The sequence below is a fragment of the Apteryx mantelli genome, chromosome 5 (genome assembly GCF_036417845.1).
Source record: "Apteryx mantelli isolate bAptMan1 chromosome 5, bAptMan1.hap1, whole genome shotgun sequence".
NCBI lineage: Eukaryota > Metazoa > Chordata > Aves > Apterygiformes > Apterygidae > Apteryx > Apteryx mantelli.
This window is the reverse complement of record NC_089982.1, coordinates 28,505,319-28,532,291: the sequence shown is the minus strand read 5'-3', so window position 1 is coordinate 28,532,291 and position 26,973 is coordinate 28,505,319. Positions and strand designations below refer to the sequence as shown.

At 37.9% G+C, this 26,973-nt stretch overlaps 1 protein-coding gene across 3 annotated transcripts; it reads right to left on the bottom strand.

Moving 5' to 3' along the window:
• Positions 1-14,101: 14,101 nt before the first annotated feature.
• C5H4orf33 (chromosome 5 C4orf33 homolog) lies at positions 14,102-26,754 on the bottom strand. Of its 3 annotated transcripts, none has more exons than XM_067297730.1 (7): positions 26,574-26,754; positions 26,365-26,452; positions 22,057-22,246; positions 20,042-20,102; positions 19,758-19,821; positions 19,466-19,665; positions 14,102-17,812 (listed from the first exon to the last, which is right to left on the bottom strand). In XM_067297730.1, the coding sequence occupies exons 3-7, from the start codon at positions 22,235-22,237 to the stop codon at positions 17,713-17,715; spliced, it is 606 nt and encodes a 201-aa protein (XP_067153831.1). In that variant the 5' UTR covers positions 22,238-22,246; positions 26,365-26,452; positions 26,574-26,754; the 3' UTR covers positions 14,102-17,712. The 3 variants fall into 3 exon arrangements, with proteins under 3 accessions (XP_067153831.1, XP_067153832.1, XP_067153830.1); XM_067297731.1 differs by lacking the exon at positions 26,574-26,754 and adding an exon at positions 26,192-26,219 and having other exon boundaries at positions 26,365-26,376; XM_067297729.1 differs by lacking the exons at positions 26,365-26,452; positions 26,574-26,754 and having other exon boundaries at positions 19,770-19,821; positions 22,057-22,252.
• Positions 26,755-26,973: the final 219 nt, after the last annotated feature.

Below are 26,973 nucleotides of genomic sequence, written 5' to 3'. Positions count from 1 at the left end.
TCAGCTAACTTTTTTGCTCCATCAGAAGTTAATTACTAGATAGGAAAACAAATTTAAGAACCAGATGTTTGGATTCATTTTAATAATTGCTCATCATACTGTACGTAACTTAAAATATGATATACATAAAATTTAAGTCAAGTTAAGTTTCAGCAACCAACCACCTCACAATCAGCATAGTGTTATAGAAAGGTAACTTTACTTATTTAACAATGATAGAGTGATAATTTACACAAATCCCTGTTGACAAAACTAGTAAACACATTATAACCCTGACAGTTTTGTGACGGCTCTATCTTTTGGCAGTTACATGAGTTTTTGTCTGGTTTTCCAAGTAAATAAAGTTTACATGGTTGCGCTACTTGTCTACCTGCCCTGCTGTAAAAACTTTTGAATCCGCTGCCAATCTCATCTAAGTTTGGGGGAAGAGAAGAATGAATTGACAATAATTAGACTTCTGAAAGTTTTGTGGGGAAAAAGAAACAGTGCATTGGTAGAGGGAAATCCAAGTTACTGTCCTTCTGAACTAAGGAGGGGTAGAATTTTCAGCCTTTTGTGTTTTATTTAATAAGCAGCTGCTAACCCATCAGTTGATGCAGGCATCCAGCATATCAGCCCAGATACACCCAGCCTCATGCGTGTGTGCAAAGCTCTATGCATACACCATCTTCTGCCTAGTATGTGGCATCAGAAGACAGGCAAGTGAACACGGGAAAAAAAACATAAGAAACTAGGTGCCACAAACCTGTTTGGAAGTAAGAGGTTCTCATTACATGATGGATTCACAGTTCACAGCACAGACTGAGGCATATAATTTGCTTTTTTTTTTTTTTCTTTTTTTAATAACTTAGCTCTCACTCTAAGAAAGCGAGCACCCACAATTCCTAGAATATTAGATTGGACTTGCTGCTAATCACAAGCCTGCAGATGCTGCTCAACAAATCTCAGAATTAGGCCCAAGTTTTATATGATTCAGACTACAGGTGCTTATATACTTTAAATCCAATCAGTATGCAAATCATTATAGAAAAGCAATTCCAACATTTTTCTGGGAACAACAGGATTGATTTAACAAAGCTGAAATGAAAATTTGAAATTACAACCTGACCATCTGCCACAGTTTTTTTTCCTAGTACTAAACATTTTCAAAGTCTTACTCACACTTAAGACTGCTTCATTCCAATGGGCACTCCTGTGCTGCATAATTCTACTCATTGCATCTTATAGCCTTGCATATCTGCAAATCATAAATGTTAATTGTCAAAAGACTGAGTAACAGGTGGCATCAGCTGGTTTCTTAGAACATAGCTCTTCCAGTGTACCTTTCAGACCCACACATTTCAGATTCTGCCAACTTCTGTTAGATTTAAAAATAATTTTCAATATCAGTGTTAATGGAGTTTAAGCAAATGTGAAAAGCTTCAGATTATCTTATGCTTCAAAAAGCTTCCTAAAATATAAAACACAAGCTCACAGACTTTGCTAAAACCTGACAATACATGTGAGCAATGAAATAATTAATCTTTTCACCAAAAAAAAAAAACCACCTCAGTATATTCCTGTTGTCTCCATTTGTGAGAAACAGATGACTGTTTTACTCAGCTCATTCAGAGTCTGACAGCAATTACAAGCTCCTTAACTGTCACTCTTCTAACAAGACCCAAGATTCCTGAGCGACTGCTAATGTGGATAGAAGGGCTCAGGGAACATAAAACACAAATCCATAGGAAACTAGGCTTCACAAAACAGCTTATAATTAGTATGCTCTAATTAGATGCTTAGGACACACAGCCATCCACAATTATTTCTCTTCATGGTATGTTTTAAGGAACATGACAACTAAGTTAGAAAAAAACACAACTGCCAAGAAAGAGAGCAGTGCTAGGTGTTTCCCATGATTTAGCCTACTAAACATAAGTCTTATCTTGTATAATCCTTGGAATTTAGTTTTAAGCAATCCAGTCCTTATGACCATAATTACTTAGATTATAGCTGCTGACAAAACTAGAGAATCTCAGTAAATTCTAATAAACCAGCCAGTAACTTGTGTATAATATAAATGCCCAATTTCAAGAGTATATTTAATAGTTTACAATAATCATTACATTTTTCGATTAGCACTATTTTTAATAACACAGCTTTCCATGAATGTAAGACAAATACAGAATCGGTTTTATTAAATTTAAAAACACAGCAGACAATTCTACATAAAATCCAGTTTTCAAAAGCTGTCATGGCTAAGCTAATGTTTTGAACTGTAAACTTAGATGCACAAGCTAAGCAGAGAAAGAAAAAAGGTTGCACAGATCTTTGGACAGAGTTCCACTTTAAGGTGGTCATTCTGGTCTTGCTAAACAGGAAAAAATGGATTTCAGCAGAATAACATTGTTGAAGATTATATAGATATTTCAGAATACAATTAAGAATCATGTGGTGTAAGGTATAAATAGCCTAAGAGGGGAATTCAGGATGTTACATTGCAGTGAATATAAAATTGGGGGAATACAGGCAATGCCTGTGAGGTAATTTGTTAAGATGAGGGCTGTCCCACAGGTAAATTACACATCTTTAACTAATGCTATAGTGAAAACGCTTCAGGCACTGTAGACTCATGAGGCTGAAAGGCACTGTGATACTAACACATACAGACTGATTATTTTTCCCCCCCTATATCATTTACTAAACCTGCTAACTAATCTGGAGAGCCACACCCAATATTTCCACAGATTGAGATGGAAAGCAGTCAATTTACTCCTCTATTAAAACTAAACAGGTGCAGAAATAAAGAAATACATTTCCATTTCTCATCAGCTCAGATATTCTGCTCCAAGCCCAAGAGCTAAATCTTAAGAAGTCTTGAAAACGTAGAGACGCAGCATGCAGAAATGGACTCAGGTCCAAAAGAACTTTCAGTATTTAGAAAAAAAAAAAGAACTTTCTTCAAAGGAGGAAGCAAATGCCTCACATTTGCAAATGCCTTAAATCATAGTAATTGCCTCTTTTCCCCTGATCACATGTCCCTCTCCCTTACCTTATGTCAAAATTCATCCAACTGAAAAGGGTTTTTTTTTGGTTTTTTTTTTTTGGGGGGGGGGGGTAGAGTTTTTTTCCAACATGCAGGGCCAGGGCAGGGTGGGTTTTTTTGTTTTGTTTTTGTTTTTTTTTGGGGGGGGGATGTTTTCAGCTGAAGCAGCTCTCCAGTGACTCAGTTCATGGCTGGGTAAGTGCCAGTGCTAGCACAAAAGGGATAAGGCCAGTAGCACTGCTGGGATAGAGTTGCCCCCTTTTCAGTAGCAGCCTGCACTCAGCCTAAAAAACACACATCCCAAATACTTCACTAATGACCATCAGTAGCATTTGGATAGCTATAACTAGTCAAAATTTCCTAACCAAATAACAATACCACTATATGGCTTGACAGGTTTTGAAAGTATGAGGTCCCTCAAAGGAAAATATTTGACTGTCGTCTTCTCTACCCAGATTATATCAACAACTTACAAATTCAAATGAGAGAGACCTACTTGAGAGCGGAGAGAGACCTACTTGAGAGCGGAGAGAGACCTACTTGAGAGCGGAGAGAGACCTACTTGAGAGCGGAGAGAGACCTACTTGAGAGCGGAGAGAGACCTACTTGAGAGCGGAGAGAGACCTACTTGAGAGCGGAGAGAGACCTACTTGAGAGCGGAGAGAGACCTACTTGAGAGCGGAGAGAGACCTACTTGAGAGCGGAGAGAGACCTACTTGAGAGCGGAGAGAGACCTACTTGAGAGCGGAGAGAGACCTACTTGAGAGCGGAGAGAGACCTACTTGAGAGCGGAGAGAGACCTACTTGAGAGCGGAGAGAGACCTACTTGAGAGCGGAGAGAGACCTACTTGAGAGCGGAGAGAGACCTACTTGAGAGCGGAGAGAGACCTACTTGAGAGCGGAGAGAGACCTACTTGAGAGCGGAGAGAGACCTACTTGAGAGCGGAGAGAGACCTACTTGAGAGCGGAGAGAGACCTACTTGAGAGCGGAGAGAGACCTACTTGAGAGCGGAGAGAGACCTACTTGAGAGCGGAGAGAGACCTACTTGAGAGCGGAGAGAGACCTACTTGAGAGCGGAGAGAGACCTACTTGAGAGCGGAGAGAGACCTACTTGAGAGCGGAGAGAGACCTACTTGAGAGCGGAGAGAGACCTACTTGAGAGCGGAGAGAGACCTACTTGAGAGCGGAGAGAGACCTACTTGAGAGCGGAGAGAGACCTACTTGAGAGCGGAGAGAGACCTACTTGAGAGCGGAGAGAGACCTACTTGAGAGCGGAGAGAGACCTACTTGAGAGCGGAGAGAGACCTACTTGAGAGCGGAGAGAGACCTACTTGAGAGCGGAGAGAGACCTACTTGAGAGCGGAGAGAGACCTACTTGAGAGCGGAGAGAGACCTACTTGAGAGCGGAGAGAGACCTACTTGAGAGCGGAGAGAGACCTACTTGAGAGCGGAGAGAGACCTACTTGAGAGCGGAGAGAGACCTACTTGAGAGCGGAGAGAGACCTACTTGAGAGCGGAGAGAGACCTACTTGAGAGCGGAGAGAGACCTACTTGAGAGCGGAGAGAGAAAACATGACAGTGCTAGTCTGAAGAGTGATTTCTGTCATACAGTCTGGTATCATCTTACCCTAAGAGAAGTATTCACTTATTGTCCCCAAGGCAAAAGAGTCTATAGGAGAGACAAGGGATCCAAAGAATAAAGGAGCATAGAAATCCACTGACCAAGTGCTCCGCAACTTTAGCTAAGGTTGCTCGTGTATATTCCATAATTTTCAGGTTCTTGGGTGTAATCATATGATTATCACATTTATTCAGTGCTCTCATTCCACATGATGGACAGTATGCAGGGAAGAAGCCTGTTACCATCAAGATTTCTGCATTTATTGCAGGAACTGGGAAGAATACACACAACAAAGTGTGAAATCACAGGTCAGTAAGTTGAATATCTTGGTAAATGGAATTGTATTTCTTCCTCTGACACAGAATTCTGATGTGGTAGTCATTTAAACGCAACTTTTCACAATTGACTACTAATGAATCTCCAGACCTCTAATCTGAAGCACTTGATGTCCAAAAAGAAGAGTTGAGCCTCTAAACTGCAGAAATCATCCTCAGTAGCAGCAGAGTTAAGTAACTACAGGGTAAGTACACTGTAGTAACTAAAATACCAGACTACACACATCTTTAAGTAGACACTGAAACTTACTGAACAACATTGACACTAATTTAGAAGCATCTTTTCATGATCTATAAAGTAATAATGCCACAGGATTTTCTCAACTTCATAAGATTAATTAAGCAATGCTTGCAAAGATACCAGATACCACAGTGATGAGAGTGATGAGCATCTTGGAAACCTCTTATAAAAATAAGAGTTTATATCACAGCATAGTTTATGTGCAGTAAATAATTTGTTAGGTGACAAACAAAGCTATAATGTTCAATATTTACGTTGAATATTCAATATGACAGACGATGTAAAAACTGTATGATAATGTAATTAAAATTTGTCATGATACATACAAGGAGAAAGGATTCAAATCCTTTCACATCATTCCTTAGATTTAATCCTCCTCCCTGCCCCATATTCCACCTCTACATAATCATACTGACTTTATCAGGTTAAAGTCTCCAGTACAGGTTAAAAGTGATAGCAACGAGAGGCTATTTATCCTCTTCATGGTCCACCAACAGACTATAAAAGATACAGTCTGCTCTTGGTCTTTATGTGGATCTAACAGCAGTAGAATGTGGTTATATTCCTGGATCTAAAGAGAACATCCTCTAAGAAGTTACTGATCCTTTTTCTTTGTTCTTGTCCTGGCCCTATCTGCATTTCTCATCTCCTCTCTTCCCTCCAAGTGCTTTCCCCTGACTCCCCCCAGACTTTTTCCCAGGCTGAGTCTACTCCCCCATGCCTTCCTTTAGTTCTTCAGTCATGTTTCCCCAGCCATCCCCTTTTGATTTCTTGTGCAGTTGCCTTTACCTCTGTATCATTTTCCCAGTATTAGCTTTCCCTTGCAGCTCCATGTCCCATTCACTCTCCCATGTCCTCTTCATTCCATAGTTTGTTCTCATCCCACAATAGCTAAGACTGACCTTTCCAACTTCCTGAATACTAACCTGCAGCTTTCTTCTTCCACATCTCATTACCTTGGTTCAGCACGAGAACACCAGTAAAAAGAGCTGCTTTGCCCTTCAGTTCCAGTGCACAGTTCTAGCGTAACTTCTAAGCAACAAGAAGCAACTGCGGGAAATTCCAAAGCAAATCCTTCAGCTGGGGCTTCCAGATATAGGAACAGCTACAGTGTTCAGGACAAAGTTCATTCAGGACAGTAGCCTTTATCCATAGAAATGCCTAAGGAAGAATAAGAACAGGCCTCCCTACCACTGAGAGGGAGGATGACAATTCAGTACAGAACAACTTAAAACTTGGCAACTCTACTGGCCAATGGTATATTCCTAGTGTCAGAATCTTCACAGAATTCACCTGTCAAGTTGCAGAAAACTGAGGATGGTCAGAACAGGTTTTTGAAAAGTTCCATTTCACAAAGATTACAAAATTTTTGTAATCCTCCTGGTTGTCTCCTCCTGATGACAATATGGCCTTTCATCAAGTCTCAAGGCCTCATTCTAAAAGTCATAAGATTTTAAGAAAGTACAATACCAACATTTTCCCCCCAACATCATGAAACATATTGCTCAAACAGCTAAGTGATTTTGCTGATATTAAAAAAAAAGTTTGAAGTAGATACCTGGCATAAGAAACCCCAGACCAACCTGTTAACATTTAGGAAAGTAATAAGCAACTTAAAAACAAGAACTAATTATTTGAAGTGCCAGGCACAATTAAATATAAATGCCATGGTTTATGTAAGCTATAAAGCATTGAGAAAGAGAAAGTACTAGTTTCTACAATGTTTAATTTGCTGACAGAAGCAAACTCAGCAGTAAGAAGGGAACCAATTACATTGCCTAGAATTAAGGGGATGAATAATTTTATGACAGCTACAACTGACATCAAGATATAAACTTTGCTGCCTGTGGTGACTGAATTCAAGAAGAAACTCATGAAATGAAAGACAAGATTAAACTGGCTAAAAATCTGTTCTGCAGAGGGCACTTCTGTATTTTAAAAAGGTTACACATAAAAAAAAAGGCAGCAAGGAAATTAAGACTATACTGCATATTCCAAGAAAGGCATAGTATTAAATTAGGCTGGCTAACTTGGTTTTAAAACAGCAGTGAAGGCACAGTAATTTGCATTTTATTTCAGTGCTATTTTAACAAAATGTAGTTAGTTCTGTTTTACCAAGTGTGTTAGTAATATATTTATATTTGCAAATATACTGCACAATAAGTGGTATTTATGTACTTGGTAGTACTCTTAACATTATTCCTGAAATTAACTATAAACATATCATTTGATATATTCATAGCCAGTGCAGATACAAACAGTGCCTCCTGGACCATTACATAAAATCCTCCCACTGAACCTTTAGGTAAGGCTCTTGTTTGCTTTAAGCCAGAGAAAAGAAAACAAGCAATTCCAAGCAGTGTGTTAGTAGAGACTAGCTTCTAGAATGGAATTCTCCCAACAATATTGATACTCTGATTTCAACAGATAGACAAGCAAATGGAAAAGGCCTAACTGCAATACAATTTCTTACATTAATAGTTGCACTGATCTCACTGGGACTACTTGCATGAGCATGTGCATAGCTGTTAGTACAACCAGTGTAAATAAGGGTTCTATCAGACTTAAATCACTTTCCAGTACTTTTGCTTAAGCACCGTTCAGAGACACAGTAGTAAACTAAAGCATTTACTGAAAGAAAAAAACAAAGGAATCATTAATAAAAGAAATGTGGGTTAACTATCAAACTCCAAAAGCATTCTTGTAAATGCACTGTGATTAAACACAATGAAGTACACTTTAGAGATGGATTTGACAGTTTGAAAGAATATTTTTAAACTGTATGTGCAGTAAATTAGGCACTGTGCTGTGCATATTTTGAAAGCATTTTACACGATTAGAATTTAAAATACAAGTGTAACACTGAGCAGTGCCTTTCAGAGGCATGAAAGGCACCTCAGACAGGGGAAGAGCAGCAAAGGTAGCTAAAATTGTCCATGTTCTTTTAGTCAGGAAGTGCTAAGGAAGGTGAAGAGGCCTTCAATTTAACTGAGGTAGCCTTGAAAAGTTATTTAAATTATACTAAATTCCCCAGGGTTGCATTACTCCAGCATGCCCACCATCAGGCTTGCAAGATGATCTTTATCATCTGGCCAAATGATGATCTTTATCATTTTATAAGACAAGATATCATTTGATGATAAAGATGATCTTTATCATTTGGCCAAAATCCTAATTTGGCCAAATATAGGACTTTTAGAGCCCGTGTTACCTCAGTTCATCTTGTTTAGTCAACTTGAAGGGTTACCCTTGCTGGTTACTGAGTGTGTATCGTGACTTGCTTTATTTTGTTAATAGTTGCATTGATCACTGGGACTATTTTATGTAAGAGAATGGTGGGTGAGGGGGTGTGTGGGTGCATGTAATTTTAAACATGTGGAATAAAGTTATTTCCATAAAAAAATTAATTCTCACTATTAGAGAAAAAAATCACATTGATTTCAACAGAATTAGTCTAGCACATGGAGTTAACTAGAACAGATAATACAGCAGCTATGCCAGCCACAGCAAATAGAACGCGTGATCAAGCATAAAGTTAGAGCACACTAGATGACATCTGACCTGCCATAAAGATACCCTATTAAATGAAATTATTAAAAACATACAATATCAGCAAAATTTTATTCCCAGAGTTTTTCCCTCAAAAACTTTGCAGTGTCACTGCAGTGTTAGATTTTACTGCCGCAAGCCTAAGGGTCTCCCTCTCCACGTTTGAGAGGCAAAAGACTTCTGCCAGTAGGACTCACTACTAGCCAAGTTTTCTTTAAAGGAAATTTTGTTTGTTTGTTTGTTTTTTCATTTTTATATTAAAGAACAACAATTCTTCTATCCACCTGAGGCTGTGTCCAGATTTTTTCACATTCCTCTCTTCTAAGCTTCACTCAAGTATTTGCACCTCTCAAACTTCACACTTGAAGTCCACCAACTCTTACAAAACAGTTCATATTTAAGAAAATATTTATTACTCAGAATTAAGTATTTATAGCCTTTTTGGAAGGTTTGCAAGAGACCATCTAAGACATTTGGGAAAAAAGCAAATGAATATTCAAATCTTTTGTGTATCAAAATACTATGTTTTATATTACTGTCATTCACCTTATTTGATTGTATCTTATGGTAATTTTGTCTCACAATTATATTGTATCTTATGGTAATTTTGTCTCACAATTATTCATAAAAAACATTACCATAGGGAAAAAACACTAGAATTGTAACCACAGTGCATGGTATAATTATTTTTTTTTTTGGGTGAAGATGTCTCAAGAACTCAAAATAAGCCATCATCAGTAAGACAAACATCTTTTTCTAAAAGAAAATAGGGAGTAGATCTGGTTAAGGATAACTGGGCTGGTAGCACCAAGGCACAGTTTTCATAACCTTCTTCTTCCACCTAGTGGCAAGAAGCATTAAAAACAAGGTCTTTGGAAATACTATCTTGAGATGTTTCCAAATCCCAAATCTGTAAAGATTCACTGACATAACAAGGAGGGCTGAGTAATGTAGAAAGTCTGAATTTAATGTTTAATGTTTAAGTGCATAAGTGATAAACATACTGTCACAAGGAGTTAGAAATGCACTTAAAGTTATTGAAACAAACCAAAGTTCTCTCTTTACAGGTATATTTTTCATTCATCAAGCCTAGTATTATTTTCCACATTAATCAGTCTAATCATTTCCCAAGACATTGTCACTATCCAACTCTGCAGTCAGACTCAATTGCTCATTTGAAAAAAATTTAAGAAACTGCAAAACTGCTTGGCACTTCATTAAAGTAGTTCAAATGACACAATAGCACAAACAATTTAAGACATAGTTCTGTGGCCCTGTAGACAGAGGATTTATTGGAGTAGAATATAAGAACTAATTCAAAGTTTCTGCTGAATTATCTCACCACAGTGGAAAAGAACCAGGCCAGTTAGAGTGCTTTGTAGGAAACAGAAATATAACTCTTATCTCAATTGTAATTCTAAATAAGACTAGTGCTTTCCACTAGTCTTTCTCTTCTGCTTCTCTTTGGGATCAACGTTCTCACAACAGAACGTAACATCTTAGATTAAACCAGAAGCAGAAGTGAATTTTGTCCTCATGCTTTCACAGCTCACCCTGACATTAAGCTTGTGGAAACTGTCTCTTCTCTCTTGTGCAGAAGCTTCTGCTGAAAAGGTCAGAAACAGGGAACTGAAGTTCATTTATTTCTAGTATCTGTTAGTCACTTTTAATATAGGTTTTTAAAATTAAACTAACTGTGAGAAACTTAGTGACACAAAATTACTATACACTTAAGAACTACAGCAACTTTTTTCTGCACTGTAATTAAGAATAATAGAGAAGTATCCAGTACCTGACAGGCCTGATATGATGGACAGGCTCAGCAACATACCCTGCAGCAAAAATGAAAATCCAGACAGACACCCTTTGTTTTTTCCAGACTTGTATCAATTTACTACTTTTACACTCAATGCTTAGGTTAACACAGCCAAACAACTTTTGTCAGTTATAAATAACATTTACCATCTTTGTCAATGTTTTCATAATTGAATTGTTACAGAGCAGTGCTCTATACTGATACATTGCAGGCAGCGATTCACTTTGATGTTTTGAACAATTTCCTTAATCATAAAGACAAAGCATGCAGTACAGTGTTATTCATCCATATGGGGTACAAGCTATAAATAAACACAAGTAACAATATGCCCAAAAAAATCATCCAACAGATCAAAAACACTGGTTCTCTAACTTAATATTAGGCTTAGAAATACAGGTTGGTCAAGTCCTGCACTCTGAGCAGTGCAAAAGAAGTACAACTCTACTGAAGTCACACAGGTTATATCAGTATAATACTGTTTGTGAGTAGAATCAGGCCTAGAGGTATTTTAGACAGATTAGAATTTACTTAGGCATTGTTTTTAAGCCAATACAAACTAATAATTTACTGTAGTTACTAATATAATGATTTGTAATATACACATGCCAATTACAAAGGTGCTGCTTCAAAAGAAGAATATTCAAGTAAAGAAGAACAAGCTGCCTTACATAAGAATCTGGCAAAGACAGACAAACTTCAGATGTAATCATCTACCTAATCATTCTACTTTTCTTCCCAAGAAGGACAGAGTTAAATGGGCACTACCCCACCGCCAGTCCTTCATCATTCCCATGGGTTGTTTCCCTGTCTCTACTCAAAAGGCTCTTCATGGGCTCCTTCTGCTCCCTGCTACACAGATTCCCTTTTCCCAGGCACTGGCAGTAACAGCTGCAGGCAGAACTTTCCCACCTGGGGTCTCTTGATAGGTGTTCACTGAAAACTACCATCAGGCACTAACCTACTCACTTAGAATCAAATTGCTCAGGATGGGCAAGTAGCTCTGAACCACAGGATTTCCCTGTCCTTTGGGATGCTACTCTAAGGAAGCTATAGGGAATACCAGAGACACTGAGGCAAACTCCTACTCCAGTCTGCACTGCAGTTACTTTTAAGGTTAGTATGTACGTGACAGTTGGTAAGTTCTTGCTAATTGTGTAACATCAGGATTTCAAAGGGAGACTTTAGAGCTTTTCTTAAGTTGTGTCTAACAAGGTGAGGTTTCATTTCTTTCATATCCCTGATCCATATCAAATAAGGGGGCCATGAAAATAAAGCCTCTTGACAGAGCCCAAATCACTTCACCATTTTAAACAAAAAATAAAGACAACAACCACCAAGTTACTACACAATGATCTAGTCTGTGGACTACAATAAAGTCTATGATAGTCTGTTCTATTGGTTGTCCAAATGATATTGTTCAGTCTTTCAAACAGCCTAGATAAGTAAAGACCAATAGAAGCTTTTTAAACAGAAAGCCTCAGCCCCTTTTTGACTGTCACATGTATACCTACAACTTGTAATCTCTACAGTAACACAAAATGACTTGAAGACTAACCAGAGAAGCCATTCCCTCTCCAGCTCATGTAAGAATACTCAGCAAACCTGAAAACAAGATTTCATCTAAAAAGACCTATGAAACTGAACCACATTTTTCATTCCAGAAATTGCTCTTTCAGAGCATGGGCACATAGTGCAGTTATGTTGTAATTCTGCAACTAATTTGCTCACCAAAACTATTCAACTAGTACACTGTTCCTGAATGATGAGTTAATTTAACAGAAATACAAACATACAAGAAAAAAATATCTACAACATGGAGAAAAAACAAAACCCAGCACAGATGGGTCCTAGAAATGAAAAAACTCAATGAAAGGAGATCTGATAATTCCCAGAAAGCTGAATCAAGAAAACCTTCAAAAAAACCTGAGAACTTTGCAGTTTCAAAGAAACAGAAAAGTTACTGTAAAGAAAAGCTTTGGACAGATTAGAGAGGGTCATTTACGCTATTTTCTAGACTGGCATTGGATATTTTAGGTTTTCAGAATTGAAGCAATAGAGTCTTAAAGCAAATGAGGAGCTTGTGTGCTGCTGCTCTGCAACAATTAAAGCATGGAACAAGCTTATGACCCAAAATCTAGAGATGTTTCTTACTGCAAGCATATTTGGGGATATTTATGGAAAAGGCAGGAAGAGAAAGAGCTAACAGGTGTTAGCAAACAGGTGTGCTTAACTCTCCCCACCAATACAGCATGATGGGAACCAATCCCACAACTAATAGCCTCAAAGAAGAGAAGATGCATAATAGGGTTGTTTCAAAAGGTTTTTTTTTCTTCACACTTTATTGAGAATGAAGGTCTCTTATAGAAGAAAAATACACAGTAAATTAAACAGATTACACAAACCTTCATTAACCCCCTTAAACCTAGTGTAATACTGTGCATGTCTATGCAAGGATAGAATAGTTTGCTTATACAGCCCTAAAATGTTTTATCAGAACTTTTAAAAACTGAAGTCTCAATATCTGTAGAGCAAGAGTCAGAGTTGTGCCTCCAACTCCAGGTAACTTAAGTTTTGTCACAAGTTACTGTTGAAAAGAAGAATTTTCATAAGTTTTTCCAAGAGCAGTAAGACTAACGAAATAGGTTCCTCATAAATTTGTATTTTATGCATACACTCCCTTTCCCAAGACTCTTACCTCAAGATAGCAATATGACATAGTCTTATAACACCTAGGCTAACCTCTGCCACAACATCTTACAATCCTTCAGTCCCATGCACTTCCTAATTTCCTAGTCAACGTCTAAGGTCAAGAGGCTGCATGTACTGATTTGAAGTGCATGCATCCAATGCTTTTCAAAGAGCTGAGATGATCTTTCCTCTTCTTCATGAGGCTCTCTATCCAACTGTTCATGTCCACACAACTTGCAAGAATACAGTATATTTTTGAGACCATCTGCTCCTCTGTCTAGTTCAGCTGAAACTGGCTAAAGGATTTAAAAGCTGCTGTGATAAGGGAAAAAAGAGAGAAAGGACAACATTGCCAGAAAGGAAACAAGGTAGTGATATCCCAGCAGCCTCAGTTCCTTAAGAATTGTGGCCAAATATGGTAAAGCAACTGAAAATTATGATACTTTTTACATGTAAAGATGGCACATTTAAGAAGGTTATCTAGAGCCTTTGCAGAGCTAGAAAAAGAAAAACAAACACAACAAATACCCCACTCCCCACTGGGTATTCCCCATTTCCAAAGTTAAAATTCCAGTATCTTATATTCAGTGTGCCACAGGATAACTGGTACAAGGCTGAATATTATCCTCAGGAAACATTTATCAGACAGGTTGATTTTTTTAAGAGCTAGTGATGGCTCAAAAGTGCTCACAGGGTTGGAGCGTTTAAATCCATTTCACCGTGAAATGGATTTGTGGATAGAGCACAGTCACACGATCTATGCTTTTTCATCATGCAGCTCCACAATTTAATCAAACTGATATTCTATACAGATTATATCCAAAGTGACATTTTAACAAATTTATCTGTACATATCAGATTCCTGAAATGAGCTTGCCACAGAAACACTGCAATACTTAATGCCTCTATTTCTCTGTGTGCATGTGCATGTATTTCCTGCCCCCCAGCCCCTGCACTGAGCTGGAACTGGGTTGAATCCCATCCCTTCAAGACCATGATTAACATTTAATGAACAGATACTGAAATGGAACCCATGCAGGACAAGAGTTTGCTTAGGCAGTCTTTTCTTCACATTTGCCTGTAGATTAAAAAAAGGGAAATTCAGGAAAGTTGGGGCTGAACTGGCTTCCACAGTGTAAAAACAAGGCCCTATTAGAAAACAGAAGCAAAAATGAACTAGCCGGCCATTTGAAGGAACATTGATACCTATCCCTGCAAAGTCCTGAGAGATATAAGTTACACTGGCAAGTATTATGTTATGAACTCACTGCTATGTGCCAAGACGCTGTGCTTACATCTGCCACATTTCATGTTGAGACTCACTCCTCCAGGAAGTTCCTAGTAAAGGATGAATTTAAGTTTAGACTTCTAGAAACAAGTCAGTGCACAGGTTCCAGCTCCATTAGCTACAGTACAGTCTGCATTTCAAAAAAAACATATAGAAACCTTTTGATGAAAGGCAGTGTTTACAGTTCAAGCAGACTCTAAAAGCTTAGATGAATACAAGTGAATCACCTGACAGTGGTGGAACAGCATGGAGTAGCATGTGCCTTGAAGAAAGTCTGTATGATTATTTCCATTTTCAGAAGAATCCAACATTACATTCTGTGCTGCAGCAACACTTATTTTACTCGTTTAGAGTAAGAAAACTACTTCCCTCAAAGCTGATAATTCACTAGTTGCATCCAAAGTCAAATATGACAGTCAGTTTGAAGTAGGAATGAATGAGGTGAAATCACCTGAATGATTTACTACTCTTACACATAAAAGATCATTTATCACAAAAAAACACTTTATGATAAGCAGTAACTTTTGCACTCACTTTTTTGACAAAGTTAATGTATTTAAAATGAAGTCTAGAAGTGTAGCAAAATATGTCTTTTGCTTTTGACTAAAGCTTCAAAAACAGCTTTGAGATGTCAGAAGTCAAATAGCTTTTTAAAATCAATGTTTATTGGATTATTCAATATCTTAGACTATGATGTCAGTCTTCAGAAAACCGTACACAGACTGAAGGTAGCAAAGAAGCCAAACAATTGCACATACAATACTTACAATTTTCAACAGATGGCACTTTATAGCAAGGAATCTATAGTGTCTAATTAGGAGAACGGAAAGAACTGGATGATTAAGTACACAGCAACGTGCCAAACTTTGTGTCTGTAAAACCAGTATCCTAGGTTAGAAAGTGAAATCCTATAAAACTGAAAGTACAAAGGGGAAACCTAAAGCCAAACAAGAATTCTGAAGTAGCATTCTATCTCACAGATATTAGTTACGTTGAGATAGTCTTTATAAAGGTAGGCTATTCCAACCCCTGTTCTTCCCAAGCAGAATTTACAGTCAGAGTTAGATTTAAAAATAGCAGAGAAAAGCATGACTGTCAGATTATGGCTACTCATGCATGGATGCTCAAAACAGACAATCCTTTCAATAACACTTATACACATAAAATGTAGTCTAGTCCCAAACTTTACAGGTGTTTTGCTATTTAAAGTTACACATAGGACTTAAAACCATTTATGAGCTAAAGGAACAAGAACCACTTGGGAATATGGCTACCTCTGACTTACAACTCAAGATATTCATTTAAGCTATCTCTAAATATCTGACCATGAGGTACTTAATGCAATTCACAAAAAGCAAACTGAGAAAAACAACACTCAAAGAAGCCCAAGGGAGATCTAATGATGGGTAGTTATAGAAGAGAAAGAATCAAACTTTTTGAAGGTGCACAGAGAAAGGACAAGAGGCAATGAGCAAGTTGCAGCATGGGAAATTGCAAGTAGATTAGAAAAGTTTCCACAGCAAACATGGTTACACATTGAAACAGACTACACAGAGCATTTGAATCTCTTTGGAGATATTCATAACTCATCTTGACAAGGCCTGGAGCAAACTGATCTAGCTTCAGTGACGGCCCTGCTTTGAGCAGGATGTCAGACTACATGAACTCCAGAGGCCCTTTCTAGTAACTTTTGATTCTAAATTGTTCAGTAGGAAATGCTACACAAATGGGTAAGACCCAACACTACATCTCAAGGAGTCATCTTTCTGAAAGATATTCCCTCAATTACAACTCAACCATATTCTCTCAGAATCCCAAAACAATCTTTCTCATACAGCCAAAAGAAATGTCCACATTTTACAAAACAGCTTTATAATGACATTTCAACAGGATGCAGAAAGCCTTCTTTCTAATACAGAACAGTGACCATATCTTGGTGTGAATCCCACACTGAATTAAACAGAGAAGTTTGATTTTAGGTTACCCGCTTTTCATATGAAGAATCTGGTTAGTGGGTAAGCTTTTCATTTTCCAAGATACCTTATACAGGATCCAATCAACAGTCATGACTAACGAACACCTATTCTGCTAGACACAAGGTCAAGACACAAAGGGAACATCTCATTTGAAAATCCTGTGGGAGTTTAGTCATTAGATATTACCATCCTGTGAGAGTTTAACAGCATTCAGTACTGTTAAAATATTTGTGCCAATATGTAGAAATGTTGGCATTCACAATTCATTTGAGTGTTTCCAGGGTCTGGTGGCAAGCAAATACAATTTGTTAGTTTCAAGTATCTCACACCTGAACTGAATACTTAGTGATATGACAAAAACCTTGGAACAAACATTGTGTTAGGCAGACAATTATATCAGAAGATCTTACTAAACATTACCTCTCTCAGAAACTTTGCCTGGGGTGCATAAAACTTTTTCTTTATCTAGCCTCTGTACCTAAATATCACTAAAAATTCTACACCGACTTTGAAGCAAAGTCTGCTAATAAACTAACAGCCAGACTGAGTTCCCCCTTCAGCACTGTGCAAGAAAAAGCTTAAGGTATGAGAAAGGGGTTGGTTAGTGTCAGACCTCCAGAACATCTTGCAACACAAGACTTGGGCCAGAAAAAGGTATGAGATCTGTGTTCTCTTCTGTTCCTGAAGGAGGCATACGTTGTCCCAATTGCAACAAAAATAATTTAGGCAAACAAGAATCACATTTAACAGCCAAGAAACAAGTAGCAGTGAAAACCACAGCAGAAATACAGCAACTATAGGAAACTGATAAAGGTCCCAAGCCAGATATTTGCTTTGTCAAGCTGAGAGTTGTCCTGAAAACAGATGCAATTTTGGCACACTTTTTTCCATCAATTGGTAGGGGCAGATTCATCACTACTGGACAGACAGATAAAAAAGCTCCATACACACGAGTGGAAACAAAGACAGTTGCACGCTTCATACATTTAGAAGTAACTGGTCCAGATACTTTGCAGTTGACTGTAAGAGCAATTAATGCTTCTGATGTCAAGGAAAGCCTTACTAATCATATATTTACAAATACATACTGAAACTCTACTTAAAATGAAGAGATTGTTTCCATACAGCTTCATCCAACCTTAATCCTATCAAAAGTGTAGGCCTCAGTTTTGCTAATCAGTGAGAGATTTCCATATATCTGATTCAGGCTGCTTCCAATCTTCTCCCATTAGTTCTTTCAGGTTCAACTGTTTGAAAAATTCCAGGCGATGACTATAAATAGAAAAGAAAAAAAATAAAAATAGTTACGGGTTTTGTAGTATATGTCTTAAAAAAAGAAATCTCCTCAGCAGGTTTGCTTAATCTTTATTTTCCTGTTTTCTTGAACAGGAACAGAACCAACATTCAATGTATTCACTTTCCAAAACCTGAGTTCATAAATAACACTACAGTACTTCTGCAAATCTTGTATTAACACAAGGGAAAATCCTCAGCTATAAGTACGTACCACACGGCATAAAGTGAAGTTAACAAAGCGTTCATCTTTTTACCCATCCCAACTTTTATGTTGCCTCAAACTGCAGTCAGAGCAAAAGCAAAGAGGTATTCTACTTTGACTTCCGTGCTGTATTAGAGTAGATGTCATTTACAGCTCTTGATCAATCAAAAGATCATATCACAAACAGAGCCTCTCCTTACAGAAAAGAAGGCTAGGATAATGAAGTTAATATCATCTTTTTCCCCCATAGACTAGAAGCCCCATTTCCGTAAACATTATGAATCAGGTCTTACTAAGAACACCTCCTTTAGGCTACCATACAGGAACAACAGAAGGAAGACAGCTGTTGATTTCTAATTGATGTTTACATTAAGCAACTGCCAAACTGTAAACAGAACATTTGACACTAAACTAATTCACTTAGAAAGGTAAAGGAAATTTTCTCTTATTAGGAAGTGTTAATTCTGAAGAGTGAAGACAAACTAAAAACAATAGTAGTAAGGAGTAACCTCTTCACATCAATGCACCTGCTATTATGGTCTGAAAAAGTCAAATTTTTTTGGAAAGGGAAAAAATCCTCTCCTGGAAAAATATTACAGGCATTCTCTGGTTTACTGCAGAAACCTGAAAGTGTGTATTTCTTAAGGAACAATGATAAAGAGAATATACTTCATTAATAGTAACTTAGAATTTGTTTAAATGAACAACTGAGGAAGCTAAGGATTTCCTGAACAAAGGAAAAATAGGGTTGTTTACCTTAAGTTTACCTTACCTTGCTCTCATTGTATGTTGAGTAGCAAGTTTGTGGAAGAACTGTTGGTCCTCTAGAGCCAGTTCATTTACACAAAACACCCAGAAGCAGCAGTTTGTGTCAACTCATCTCAGCCTCACAGTCAAAGAAAATAAACGAGCCCAAAGCACAGTCTAAAGATCAAGATATTCTAGTTTTCTATTGACATTGGGTATCCTTTCACTACATTTTTCAATTTAGTCTGCGCCTTCAAATTTTTCTATAATGCAGAGCCATCTGTAGAGGTGAGGTTGTTTAGAACAGTAGGGGAGAAACAAGAGATTCACTGTAGATACATCTGGTGAAATTAACACTGAATGGCATTTCAGAAGGTGCTATAGGCAAGAAAAAAAGTGGGACAACCAGTCTATGATTTAGCAGAGGAAGGTGATAAAACAGATGCCTTTGGTGCTGAATGCATCATTTGCTATGCACCTAGGGAACAGCATAAAAATCAGGCACTAATTACAGCTATCTGCCACAGTTCTTTACACAAAGTACTCTGCCAATGGGTCTGGGGCTAAGCAATGTAATTAAAGTACTAGCGGCACTCGATCAGAAAACCAGATTAAATTCCTTTTGTAAGTATTCCAAAAATAGTGCAACTATGTTACAGAAGAGCTAATTTTACACTTACAAGTCTGGTTTCTGTCCTTCCTGTAGTTCATGCTGAGGCACAGGATAAAGCGCTTCAAATTTTCTCTCTACTCCCGAGCCATGAATTGCAAATGCATTAAACTTGTCAATGCATGGTGGAAAATAATTCCAAGGAAGACAAGCTTTACCCTCCCATTTGTTTTCCATTCTGGTCACCTCAAATTCTAAAGGAAGTTTTTCCTGTTAAAGGAGCAAGAAAAAGCTAATGTCATCTTCCAACCAGGCAACAGGTATCTAAAAGAATTACTTTTTCCATATATTATGATATGTACTTTATCACTTACTTTCCATACTCTTCTTCTGCCAGAAAGAAGCAGCAACAAGTGTTGTCCATGGCTGTCAAAGATCAGAGCCACAATTTTCTTAAACTGATGCCAAGATGCCAAACTGATGCATACCATTCTACTACAAATATGTGCACATTCCCTACATTGAAGCAATTTCTGTAGTTGCGTTCACTCGCAGCATTCCTCATGCATATATCTTGCAAGCATTAGAATTGAAACTGGAAATTCAAACTAACATTTAAAACTTTTCCAAAGAGTGCTGTACTTACGGACAAAGTTCAACTTCTAAATATTGTTCTGTTCTGTCACTCAAGAAAAATGTTTCCACAACTTAAGAAAAAAAAAGAGATAGGCCATCGGTATTTTACATTGCTTACCTATTTTGCAACATTCCAAGATCTCCATTCCCCACTATAAGTATTATATTGTTTTCATAAAGAGCTTTGCCTGTGCTATTCCAGAGTTTGACTAGCATACCTGCCATTGACAGCTTCTAAACCATTCCAAGCACTGTATGATAATCCTGTATTTGAGAACCTTCACTTAATGACTACTACCATAAAGAGATGTGTAAGGCATGGTTCTAATTTTACTTTAACTACACCAGTTTTGGAGACACTCATCTTGATAGAGCAGAAAAATGGCAGTTCTGATAACTAATGCTAGCTGTTAATAGAGTAAGAAGTGGGTATGGGCTGGTGCTATTCACCTAGTCTGCTTGCTATGAATGAAGATGAGTAGGACAGAGTAATCTTAGTCAAACATACTCACAGCAAACACCCCACATAAAGTACTTAATTGCAGGAGTTTGATGCTCTGAACCCACAAGCCAAACGAGAAAAGACAGAACTGAAAAGAGGAAGACACTCAGAGCAAGCTGTAAGACGACTGTTGATGGAAAAAACTCAGCTGATTCTCAGAAACAGTATGAAAGCATTTAGGATTTAGATGGCTTTTCACTGTAGATGACATACTTTGGACTGGGAATTACAGGTGCACCTGGAAGCCAGGTGTGACTACTGAATCACCTTTCAGGAACACTAGGTAGAATTACAGTAGTGATCCACACAGCAATGACATTTTATTAGAAAGCTTTAGTTAGGGTTAAGTTTGTGCACTGTCAGCGCTATCAAGGTATACCGGAACATTTCCGAACATTTGTTTGGGGCAACAACCACAAAATTACTGGTTTCAGCAACAGAAAGGTATGATTTATATCTTGATTGTATTTTCCATGAGCCTATTCTGTATATTAAGTATCAAAAAGGTCCTAACAATGTTCTAGTAGGACCTTAATAAGAATTTTTCAATAATCAAGAACTAGAGAACTGCTAGAAGCATGAAATTCTTTCATTATTCAAAGCAACAGTTAAAAATGAAAGTATTGACAGAAAAGAAGAGAGACAGACATCAGCACTACCGTAAGAATATTCTCCATTCCACTTTGATACAATTTGGAATCATATTTTGAGTTTCACCTTTTGTTACACATCCTCCTATTTCTCAAACAGGCTTTGGAAAAAAAGTGATTAAAACAGACAATGGTTTTAGCTATTGCCTGCTACTTCTTAAAGTCAAAGTAGGACCTCTCTAAGATTTCACTTTTGTTTCTTTATTCCAAAGGCATTTATACATACATGGCACAAAATTATTAATATCCAAAGACGTCAAGCCTCTGTTCTTCCAAAAGTTATATCAATAATCCAGAAACCAAGTTTGAGAGCCCATGCTGTTGACAGGATCAGGAAGAGTCAATCTTATCATTCTTGAAATCAATCTTAGTTCACTGTATTCCATCTCCTTATGTCCACCTAGTGGCATCAGTGTAATATATTTGCTTCTCTTCCCAGTCATTTTTATCATTACACTACTATGAAACAACTGGACCCCCTACTCCTATCTGTGTTTGTGGTGAAAGCAAACATCACCTAGGAAAAAAAACACACTTTGGAGGAGTTTTTAGTTAAATACAGTATAAAGTTTATGGTTAAAGAGCTTTCTTAAGGGTAAAGCTGTGATTACAAGTAAATTCTTTCCCAGAGCACTCAGGATAAAACAGAAAGGAAATTTTTACTTTACATTTCAGTTCTGACCTTCAAAAGTGGTATTGTCATCAAAGACCCTAAATTGAATTAGTAGATGTCATACGATCATCACTTCAAATGAAATCAGTTTGAAAGAATAACTGTAATAGAACCTGAAGTAAGACTAGATGTATTAACTACAGAGGAACATTAGTGTCTACGCAAATCAGATATACTTGCAGTGGAACAATCGCACTTACCCTCATAGTCCCACAGTCTACTAAAGGGTTTCCCTGGCTCTCCAAGTGGTGCTGGAGGATCATTAAAGAAGGGAGCACTAACTTCCATTAGCAGTCCTGCATTGCCTGACTTCAGACTGACAGTTACGGGCTCATGGCTCACAGGTATACCATCCCACGTGTGTTCAATTGTGAATTCCATTTTAATATTCTGCATAAGATAAGTGAGAAAAGAAGCTTTCAAAGAAGAGTCAAGATTGCATTTCAGCACCAACTGCACAGCTTGCTTGGCTAGAAAACATTGCCAATCAAAAGGCTAAAGAATAAACTTTTATTAAGCATAAAACTCCAAGACAGACCCAAAAGAAAGGGACTGATTGCTCTGTCCTATTTACAGTCATGAAAGATATCTACTTGCATGAGTCATTGTTTTAAAATTGACTATTCTTTCATTGAATTTCTCCATAGAACAAGCAAAACATTAGGAGACAAGGACTTGCGCAGTGTTATCTGTATCCTCCACTCAAAGCCTGAAGAACATGAGCATAGCCAAACAAAACCCCGTCCCTTTCCTAATAGCACAGAGCAGTTGTGTTTGCCTCTTATGCTACAAAAGCAGCTTCCATACACTGGGTCTGCAGCCTAGTCTCTATAGCTAGGCTTTGCCAGGAGCCCTGCTGTTACACAATCAGCACAGGCAGGATCCAAATACAGCCTGCTTCTAAAAATGGAGTTCCAGCTGCCCCTACCCTGACTGCATGTACATGCCCCCTTGTCTGTGCTATTCCGGTCCACAAGAGCCAAACAACTATTAGGACAGACTCAAAGGAAGACCAGAGGTAGAAATGCTCTTGCATCCACCTCTAGCCATCCTTCTATAATCCCAGACAGTGAATCATCCCCAAAGTGATAACATTGCCTGAATGGTTCCCGATGCTCTGTGCAACTCCTCAGCACTTTAAGGAACGCATTACAGGAAAAAAAAATTAAGGGCAGAAACCACATGGGTCATTTTTGTTAATAAAATACAGCTATATCTATTGCTGCAGAATTATTTTCAACAAGATTAAATTTAAACAACTGATGCCAGGATTTAAAACACAGCAATAAATAAAACAGCATTGTTAACACTGATGTAATTTACAGTGTCAGCTGCTTTATTGTAAATCCTTGAACTGTAAGGTTTGCTTTTGCCTACATACTTTTGCATGATGTTATAATCGTAAAATCATGCTTTTCAACCTCAGAAGAGCTGAAATAATTTAGCTGTATAAAATGACTAAATAAATACTTAAATGAATGCTTTTCAGAAGTTTTTATACTTGCATGGTTATAAATCATTTTTGGAAGTCCTGCCAAGCTTAAGGCATTTCAACTACATAATTGCAATAAACACCTTCCACAAACCGTAAGAGATTTTTATTAAAAGAACAGACAGACAAAAAGTTTCCACAAAATGATATTAAATGATTGGGAAGTATTAAGAAGAAAAAAGTAGTTGACAAAAACCTTCCATGAATCTCAAATGCAGGAAGATGGAATGATTAGCTAAATCTTTCCTTAGTGGTCACTGCAACCAAACTCAAGAATTTAGAAGTCAAACTGCAAGTGCATCTTGTTAAACACACTTAGTTCCAGAGCAGCATGAACAGAGAACACTCCAATTCAACAGCTTTTGTGTCTTAGAAATAAAACTGTACAAGCCTTAAGAATAGCCTCAATCTAGTTCATGAACAAAAGAACTAGTGTAGTCTGGTTTCCAGCAAATTCACATCCCCTTATGCCTCCCTCCTCAGTATTATGAGCTTCTTCCCACGTCCACAGCAGCAGTCCTTGATTTGTTTCCTTACACATCTCCTAGCCACACAGGAAAGAAAGTGGCAGTACATGGCCTGACTGAGAATTACACACATGCTGATAAGCCCTATGGCTATCACAGTGGCCAAGTTATAATCACCTTTTCTTCAGGGGGGAACCTTAATTTGGGTCCTCCATGCCCTACTCAAACACCATTTTTCTTGAGACTCATAGGAAGTTAAGCGTAAACTAAACTAGTACATTCTGCAAGTGCAATAAAATTGACAGAATGTAAGCACACAAATCTTATCTCCCCATACAGTGTAGCCTTATCATTATGACTACACTTTAAATATGTTTGACAACCTCTGCTACAGTCATATTAACCAGTTTCCATTAACCGATGTTCACACTGAAAAGGGCCAAAACTCCTTTGATTTGAGTTCAAGTTAGTAAAATAAGTAGTATGATGTTAGACAAGTAGGTATATTTACAAACAAGGAGGTGCTGAAGTGAACAAAGAAGTGTAACAAAGATTAAAGCAAATATGAAGCAATACATTTTGTAATCAGTCATCTTAATTTGAAACATCCAGTGAAAAAGGAAAGTAAAATATTAGCTAATTAAATTGCCTTTTAAGTCAGCATTTTAGCTGCATGATGAACTAGACAAGCATCAGGTGGGTTATATGCAAGAGACCTGGGATAGCCCTAAAAACCATGAAAGACTATTCACTGTCATCAATGCTCATTCCAGATCAGGTGGCAAGTTTCTGGAAGCAAGACAATACATAATGAAAGAAAATAGTCAGTGACTTAAGGATGTAAAAAAAAAAAAAAAAAAAAAAGACACCCAGTAGTGTCCTAACAACATTATGTTAAGTCAGCTGAAATACATACACAAACTCACAGTTCAGTATTATTAAGTTAAATCAAACAGGCAAAGCTAAACAATTCATGCAATAGAAAAAAGAACTGCTAAGAGAAGTCATTCTAAACAAGTACAATGACAATTCCTCTATCATAATTGAAATGTACACCACCAAACAAAACTGCAACATGCTAAACTAAGTCATCATACTGTCACAGCACAAACAGATGCTTAGACACATCCAATAGGCTATTTAATCATGAAATGATCTAGAAAATATTCATCTTCAGGAAGCACAGACTAAGTTGTGCAAAAGGTATATATGCAAATCATACAGCTTGAATTTAAGCCTTGAACACTGAGCAGCAAGAGTATGAAATCTCCACAGACAGTAAGACCTTTTCCAGTACTTGCTGAAACAAATGAAAGGATTCCTGTTAACTGTAAATGGAGCTCTACATGCTTTATGTGTACTTACAGTGAAGGGAAACAAGGCACAAGGGTACAAGCTTACACTAACAGGCTCAGGGTATAAGAGTGGATGAGTGCACCTAAGAATGTAAATAAGGTGTTATGACTCTGTTTTACACTAGGAAAAAGCTAAATCACCATTACGCAGCTAAAAGTCAACATTCCCTTGCTTCTACTCTATTTTCATTGTGCTAATATATTTAACTCTTTGCATTCACTGGTTAAGACAAATATCTGAAACACCTATCTGAAAATACTGCCAGATATCAACAAAGTTTTAAAGTTACATGGCCTTCTAAGAGAAATAGCTTGGGGGAATCTTAAAATACAGGGAAAATTACATGAATAAGACTGCAAACATCCTGAGTAGCTGGTTAGTTTGTGACTGAAGCAAGGAACATGACACTTCTCCTTGTCCACAAGATTCAAAGGAAATTAGTCACAACATAGCCAGTCTTTTTAAAAAAAAGACAGCAAAATAATGCTTCTTACTAAATCATCTACTGTAACTATAGCATCTAGAGTGCAGTTACAGAAGATAGGACACAACAGACTTAACAGTTTGCTGTTTGCACCTATACAAAAGACAGGTGTATTTTATTTATTTGGTTTAAAAAAAAAAAACACCAACTCCTGCAAACGACTTACAGTGTATGCAAAGGTCCATTTTGACTGAAAATCTAGCCTATGGTAAGCAAAGGACACTTGTGACTACAAGAACATGCAACTTCAAGAAGAACCACAAAGTAATAAGGAAGACTACAAAACATCTATTAATTCTTGTTAGAGACCTGCCTAGCATTAAGATGTTACTTAACATCTAGTGAGCTAATATTTCCCAATTAATAGCCTTTCACACAAGTCTTGAGGAGAATACATGCTGCACTACATAGACTTTGGGAAGCTCATCACCAGCATACTTTTCAAATATAGTAATAAGAGCAATATAAACAATAGCATAAAAGTATTTTAAAACAACAACAAGCAACCTTTAATAATATTCTAATACTGTATTTACCTAGCAGACTCAGCCAAATGTCAGTACACTGTAAAGAAATGCAAACTCCAAGTGAAAGAGTTTTATAGCAAGTGCTTAGCCATATTAAAGTATAAATACTGCATAGCCTCAAACTAGATGAAACAGACAGCATCCGGCTTATACACTCAGACCATCAACTACATCAGTCTTACAGTAATGAGTATGCTATTGCTGCCTGCAGCTTCAAACACCTCACTTCTCCAAGTATCAGAGTCTGAGGTCTTCCATCCCAAACTCCATCTACGTTGGCAACAAGAACAAAAACAAGCAGAAAGTAATCATATTGGTGTTTCTTCTTAATTGCTTCAACAGGATGGGGAAGAGCTGGGAGCCCTATGAGAGTAGCTATGGCTAGAGTTACATTATTAAACGTAGATACGGGCTCGCAGAAGACGTTACAGTTTCAGCCGTATCTCCCCTCCCAGCTTCTCCAGCCTCTAAGCGGAGCAGCACTTCCTGAAGAGAAGTTTCACACGTAAGCTTCGTAGTTCAACGTAAACGTTTCCTAAAGCTGAACGCGGATTTTTTGGACCTTAAGGCACCACCCACGACAACTCCAGAGGATTCAGCCCCCCAGCGAGCCCAGAGTCCCTCCACCTCCCGCTCCCCTCCCAGCCGCCGCCATCAGCCCCCAACGGTCCCCAACAGCCTCGCCTCACCGCCTGCCACCCCCGCGCGTGCGCAGCCAGCCCTCCTCCCCCGCCCCCGCCCGCCGCCTTTCTAGCCTCGCGCCCTCACGTGGGCGGCCAGGGGGCGGGGCG

Coding starts and splice junctions, on each gene's coding strand:
- C5H4orf33 (XM_067297729.1), bottom strand. CDS start 22,252: ATGCAGAATATTAAAATGGAATTCACAATTGAACACACGTGGGATGGT. Junction 20,103..22,056: donor TAGACTGTGGGACTATGAGG/GTAAGTGCGATT, acceptor TTTTTTCTTAAG/TTGTGGAAACATTTTTCTTG. Junction 19,822..20,041: donor TTAGAAGTTGAACTTTGTCC/GTAAGTACAGCA, acceptor GATCTTTGACAG/CCATGGACAACACTTGTTGC.